This window comes from Phalangium opilio, unplaced genomic scaffold, assembly GCF_054372755.1.
Source record: "Phalangium opilio isolate 3A_F unplaced genomic scaffold, DU_Popi_V2 ptg000061l_1, whole genome shotgun sequence".
Lineage (NCBI taxonomy): Eukaryota > Metazoa > Arthropoda > Arachnida > Opiliones > Phalangiidae > Phalangium > Phalangium opilio.
The window spans coordinates 5,886,086-5,893,546 of record NW_028324178.1 but is presented as its reverse complement, the minus strand read 5'-3'; the positions used below and the strand labels follow the sequence as shown (position 1 = coordinate 5,893,546).

The window sequence follows — 7,461 nt, the reverse complement described above, 5'->3', positions numbered from 1 at the left end:
CTATCTTGAAAGTAGGGATATCCATTGGTACGCTAGTTACGGTAATTTCAAATGCGCCATGATAGAAAGATGGAATAGAACATTGAAAACGCGAATGTTTCGATTAATGACGAGAAATAAGAATTATAATTACACGAAACATTTACAAAAAATTGTAAATGGATATAACGCCACTGTTCATTCAACAATCGGTATAGCTCCGAAAAACGTAAATATAAATAACGAACATTTAATATGGAAACGATTATACTACAAGAAGAAACGTACAAGCAACAAGCCAAAATTACGAAAGGGTGATTTGGTGAGAATTACGTCCGACAAAGGCGCTTTTGGTAAAGGATACACTGGATATTGGACGAATGAAATTTTTGTCGTACATAAAGTACTACTACGTACTCCAAATCCAATGAATACTATTCATGGAATTGAGGAACCTGAGACTGACGAGGAACCAGGGAAGACGAGGATCCAGATTTCGTTAGTCTCAAGGACAAGACGTGGGAGAGAAAAGGATGTATCGCCCATACATTGCAATTAGTGGTGAACCACTCTGTAGCCATGGACGATAAGGCAAAATCTTTGCTGGAAAATCTCCAGAAGTGGATAAATTTTTTTCTTAAGTCGCCCAAGTGGACCGAAGAGTTGAAGACGAGAACGAGTCGACTCGAAATAAAGTTAGTGGGAGGTGTACGGTGGAACGCTTTGTTCTGCGGATTAGAGAGATTCACAAGGTGAGGTTATTATTGATTGTCGTTTCAAGGGAGTCTATAACAATTAATCAAATAGGAAAACATGCTGAAATGCATGCTTGAAGTTCTCGAGAAAGCGAAAAAGTACGTAAAAATAGACTTCTCATTGCCTAAAAAACACGAGGACTTGGAAAATGCCAAGGATCTTTTGGAACTATTGCGTTCATTGAAAATTGTTACAGACTTTTTCCAGGCAAATGGCCCAATAGCGTCCAAAGTAATTGGAGCGCTCTTGACCGTCTTCCAAGACATTTACGTGATGGAACCCGAGAATTTCAAGGATATCAGAGTTACTATACTCTCAAATCTAGAAACTAGGTTTCAAGCATTCCTGGATGACCCAGTGTACATAACGGCATCGACTTTAGACCCTACTCAAAAATGCTGCTTTTTGATAGTTAGTAATTTTTGGCAAGCTTAATAAAATATTTCAGACCTTTATAACTTTTTAATGATGGTTAACTTATCCACACATTCTTTAATTACGCATAGGTATTTACACAGCTCCAACTTGGGAAAACGAGTTTCCGAATTTCAAGTGTGTCGGTCGAACTCGCGACCAAACTCTGCTGAGGACCCATTTATTGGAAGCAGCCCTATGTGTTACAGAGGAAATAGAACAGGGAGAAACGTCCACTTCATATTCGCCATTCAGTCGTCTCAACCTTGGTACTGGAAGTTCTGGATCGAGTGAATCAAGGCAAACACCCCAATGAGGGAAGTGGAAAAATATTTAGAAGAAGATCGGTGCGTTCAAGAAGGTGTCCTTCTCGATTACTGGAGAGGAAACCAAAAGATGTACCCTGTTTTGTCAAAGCTGGCGAAAATATATCTTGCGGCTCCAGCTTCATCAGCGAACAATTGTAGATAACATTTATGCGATCTACCTGCATCTGCCATTTTTACCACAACTTCAAAAATTAATAGAGAATTTTTTGGATTCCGTCGCAAATGTGTGCGATAGCGAAATTATGACACCGAAGTTTCATTACCTCCTGCATTATGCTAAAGCTAACCAAAAATATGGCCCACTCAAGGCATTTTCATTTATGAGGTTTGAAAGTAAGCACAGTTTTTTCAAACAAATAGCTTCCCAGTCTCATAATTGTATAAATATCACTAAATTGTATAAATATCGACATGAATTTTTGCAATGCTATAAAAGAATAAATGAACCATCCTTCTGTATTCAAAATACTTCCGCCGGGAAATTTATACCAAAATGCGAATTACCCGATACTTTAAAACTAATCCTTAGTGAAGATATACCAGAAAAAATATACTCATTCGCGGAAGCCACATTTGATAACGTGCAATAATCAAATGGATGCTTACTGGTATATGAGACGGGAAAAAAGTAAAATCGTTCTTAAAAATTTAATTTATATTCTGCACTAATATGAAATTAATTATGGCTGGAACATTGCACCTCGTAAAATGTTTTTCAGACCACTTCCATGCTTTTGAAGTGGAAGAGAACAAAAAAAATGGGAACTACTTAAAGCAGAGGACGAGTTGCAATATGAATTACTTGATGTCTATAAAATGCAACAAAAATACTATGTCTCTTTGAGGTCAAAATCTGTTATTTCGCCGAAATAAACCGTACAAAACCTAGTCTTGCTTCCCAAAGAAGTATTTATAATTTATATTTGGGTTAAAAAATGTACTTTACGAATTTGCTATAGATCACTGTGATAGATTTGACAAAAGATCTGCCTGCATTAAAATATGTGCAAATCTTCTGTATTTGTCCAGGAAGCTGCACATTATTAATAAACTCAAGATTTAAATAAAAATACGAAATTGAAGTTTTCGTCCTAAAGTAAATCTAACACTGCTTTTTTTCTGTGTTTTTTATAATTATTATTGGAAAATGTAAGCCTGTACAGGCTTGAGCAAGGACTGCGCGGAAAACGATGAGGGGGACTATTATCTGAAATATTATTAAACAAGTTGGGAAAACCAAAATATTACCTCTCCGAGTCAAGAGGACTACTTACAAACTTATTTACCCAGATTTGGAAATGTTTCTTTTTTTTTATGAACAAATACTGAAGTTAAAATTTATGAAATATTAAAGCAGCATACAAAGCATAGCAAATATACTGTAAATCAGACGACATTTTACATCCAATAAGGATATACTTGTACACATTAAAATCATCCGATGGGGGAAAAACGGGAAATGAAGAGATAAAACTTTGGAGGGATATTACCTTTACGTGTTTGTAAAGGCCCAATTTTCTACTCCTCAACTGTATACCCTCTATGTTGAAAGCCATATTCACAACAGGGTTGCCATGTAAACACTATCCTCTCGTTTCACCTCAACGATTTTCTTAGTTTGTCAACATGACTGTTAACGTTACATAACACCAAAGCTAATTTGTGGCTACACACACTGAAGGTAAATGCGCACCATAGAAAGCATGAAAACACGAAGCTATAATCCGATAACGATCAAACCTTTTACTGGTCTGGGCTGCGTCCAGCAGAGCTCCCCAAAATGACCGCGGATTTTGGAAAACTTTAACCGGTGAGATCTGCCGTCATCGGTATTTTAAAAATGACGCCGGCGCAATAAAGCGTGCAAGGTACCAAGGCTTAACAAAAATTTTATGATAACATATTTAAAGAGATAGATAACAACTTTTATAATTAAAATTAGAAACTAACATGTCTCTTAAAATTCTCGCGTGATCAACTGGTTTCACGCCAATTAAATAGCTATAGTCCCATCAGAATCACGAAGGGCTATTTGTATTAATTCCTCCATGTTTTTTCGCCAAGCTGAGAACTACGCGTTTTACGTCACGTTATCCAAAAACCCGACTATTTTCTTTGACGACCGCGCTGTCTCAGTGCTGAGCACCGTGACGTTAGAGTTCAACAACAAAATCCTGTTCTGTAGGACACTGCTAACAGCACTGAGCTCTGCTAAACGTGGCCCAGATTTCCACCATGACTATAAAATCTAAGCCAAATTATTTAAAAGTGTATTTAACTTTCAGCTCACTCTGAACCGTTAATGTCTCTGCATTACAGAAACGAAAACCAAACCCAAGCGTTTACTTTTTGGTTCACTAGGCCTATTGACAAATAAAAGTTCATTTGACCAATATAGTTGCATTCTTCTTGAAATCACTTTAGCAAGGATTATGCTATAAACAGATGTAGTATAGCTTAAGTAATATATAAACATCGATTTCAAATATTAATATACAAACATTAATAGGAATATCAAAATGAAACAGAGCTTTATAGCTACAAAACCACTAAAGGCATCGAAATAACAAAAATATTTCCATATATTAATTATACATTATGAGAAAACCAAATATTAAGGTTTTGTAGGATTTCTTTCCACAAAACAAAGCAAACTGCTAACGCGGTGCACTAACGGACGGACACACACAGACTAAAACATAGACTGCTTTTTAACTCTTTCCGTTTTAATTTTGAGTTAAGAAACAAGATTATATTAAATATTAAAATAAAAGTAATTAATATTAAATATTTTCTTCGTTAGTTGTTCGCCTTATTGAGCGTTACACCGCGTTTATAAAGAACAATTAAACATTCTTGAGAGACTTGACTAGTATTGGCGTTTGAAATGAAGCATACGCCGGTTTCTTCGCCTTACTCAAATAGATAGTATATAAGGGTGTCGAACTACAGCTAAAAGCAAGAACAACCGCAATTGCGAAAACCTATCGTGGACAACCCACCCTAGGGAGGCTAGACGTTTCTCGTAACCCTAGCTGATCGCCGCGAATGTCTTAAACCCAACGATGACGATGGAGTAGAAGCCAGGTGTGCAGACTGGTGTCCATGTGGGATGGACAAAAACAAAGACCAGAAGATGGTGGTGTAGAAGCCAGGTGTACAGACTGGTGTCCATGTGGGATGGACAAAAACAAAGACCAGAAGATGGTGGTGTAGAAGCCAGGTGTACAGACTGGTGTCCATGTGGGATGGACATAAGCAAAGACCAGAATATGGTGGTGTAGAAGCCAGGTGTACAGACTGGTGTCCATGTGGGATGGACATAAGCAAAGACCAGAAGATGGTGGTGGTGATTAGAAGCCGGTATGTACAGACCGGTGTCCATGTGGGATGGACAATGACCAAAATATGGTGGTGATTAGAACCTAGTATGTACAGACTGGTGTCCAAGTGGAATGGACGAGAACCAGAAGATGATGGTGATTAGAAGCCAGTATGTACAGTTTGGTGTCCGTGTGGAATGGAAAAAAGACCAGAAGATGGTGGTGTAAAAACTCAAGTAGAGGAGCCATTTCCGTGACTGTGAATGCAGTTCGGAAATGGCGAACACGTTTGCTCCGATTTGGAAACTGCCAACGCGGTCACGTGGGTGTAACAACAGACGCACACACACGATCGTTACAGAACCTCTCCGTGACATACGTCACTCGGAGAGGTAAAAAGCACTAATTTTTCTTATTAATCTTAAAAATGCTCAAAAGTTTCTTTATTTCTAGGGCTTTTTAGGGCCAAGCTCACACAAAGTTTAACTTTAAACCACTTACAGGTTGCTCAGTTATTCCTTTTTCTTGGGCCTTTTCAAGGGGGCCTAGCGCGCTCACAAATTTTCTAGCCAACTTACTTGTTGGACTGCTCGAGAGATTCTACTTTTTACTTTTTATTTTTTGGTAGCTACTGGTTTTTTTTCTTAGGTGTATTTTTGGACCCACAATTCCTTTCTACAAAGGGCTTTTTTTTCTTGTTGGCTCAAATCTTTAAAAAACACCTGTTTTGGGCAAACATACCCGCACTAGCACTGACGTAGGGGTTTTTTACGGTTATTCACCGATTCTGATAGAGAAAAACATGTTTACAAAGGGAATGTCGAAAACGACTTGAAAGGAAGGAAAAGTACAAAAATAGCACCATGACAAATTTTAAAAATATTAACAATGAACATTGCTCTTAACAAACTTAATATTTACAAGTTAAAGCATTGATTACAAGCAAATTTACAACAAAATATTCCTAAATCAAAACACTTAAAATTTTAACAAAATCATTCAATTATTACTATCAAAAACTTTATACAAATTAACTAACTTCTAGGTCGCCCCTAAAATATCTCAATATTTTACAAGGAACACTGTTCACGAAGCTCAAGGTCTCAGCAATAAAATGAAAAAACTTGAAACCGTGTTTTTAACCATTCTATGGAATGACATACTAAGTCATGTTGACAAAACAAGCAAAGTACTTCAGAAAGAAGACGTAAATTTGTCTGTGGCTGTAAACATTTTGCAATCACTTACTTTGTACATTCAAGAGTTAAGAAATCAATTTGAAGAATATGAATGCAAAGCCAGAAACAAAATACCCTATACAGACTATGCGGATAGCAATAAAAGAATAAAGCAAAAAAGTCGTCGCATCACGTACTTCGATGGTGCAGCTCCCGACACACAACTTCAGGGAAGCCAAAAGTTCAAAATCGAAACGTATTTGCCAATTGTGGATTCATTAATTTCTAGCCTGAAAACCCGAAGTGAAATTTATGCAGATGTTTATGAAAAATTTTCTTTCTTACAACAACTAAATCATCTAGAAAATAAAGATATTTTGGATTATTGTGAAAAACTTAGTTCATTTTATAGCGATGATCTTATGAAAGAAGAACTTATTTCGGAATGTCAACAGTTCAAGCATTACATGTCTTTTGACGTTGAACAATCACTATCTGATATTTATTTGAAACTCAAGAGTGATAAATTAGAATCCACGTTTCCAAACATAGAAATTTCTCTCAGAATCTTTCTTTCAATGATGGTAACAAACTGTAAAGGTGAAAGGTCATTTTCTAAATTAAAGTGGATAAAGAACGAGCTCAGAAATAACATGTTGCAACCAAGATTAAACAGTTTATCACTAATGAGTATAGAATCAAACATCCTAGATCGTATTGATTTTAGTGATGTCATTAAAGCTTTCGCAGAAAAAAAGGCTAGAAAGAAAATGTTTTAATGGTGACGATTTTCCTTGCGTTTGTATATTTTTGACGACATAAAACTATCTTATTAATATATTATGCTGTCTCGAGTCTTTTACAACTGAATATTATTTTAAATTTTATGTTCCTGAAATAATTAGCCCAGGGCCCCATGACGTCTTAAGACGGCCCTGCAGTTTGCCCTGTGTTGCTTGCAATTTTTTTTTGCAATTTATAATTATTATATATCTTTTTAATCCTAAGCAAGATTAGATTTCTACTTGGGAACTTAAACATTACAATTAATATTATCATATTAATCAAAAAAGAAATTAAATTTCTCCCCGACGGAAGGCGCGCTAAGCAGAGAGAGTTTTCTAATTTCACCAATGATATCGTTTTTGAAGACTCGTCTGCTTAAAAGTTTGGGTCAAGGTTTTATACTCTAAGATATCGCGCTCTCGTTAGGTTGATTTACTAATAAAAATCAACAACTGAATGAAAATCAACGACAAACGGAATCAACGTGTTCATCTCTTAATCCACGGAAATATGAAATTTCTACATGCAACATGAAAGTGCTGTCTACCTAACAATTTTTAGAAATGTATTTTTAATCAATGAAACATACTCATTTAGAGTTAACATCAACGCATTAAACAAAAAGTATTTGAATATAATTTGGAGTTTCAATTTAAATTTATACAGTTTTTTAAATGCCCATTGAGAATGAGAGTC

At 36.0% G+C, this 7,461-nt stretch overlaps 1 protein-coding gene across 1 annotated transcript; it reads left to right on the top strand.

The window, feature by feature from the left end:
* Positions 1–5,915: 5,915 nt before the first annotated feature.
* LOC149664070 (uncharacterized) lies at positions 5,916–6,758 on the top strand. The gene has a single exon (XM_089841990.1). It carries the CDS (start codon positions 5,916–5,918, stop codon positions 6,756–6,758), a length of 843 nt encoding a protein of 280 aa, XP_089698116.1.
* The last annotated feature ends 703 nt before the right edge of the window (positions 6,759–7,461 follow it).

Coding starts and splice junctions, on each gene's coding strand:
- LOC149664070 (XM_089841990.1), top strand. CDS start 5,916: ATGAAAAAACTTGAAACCGTGTTTTTAACCATTCTATGGAATGACATA.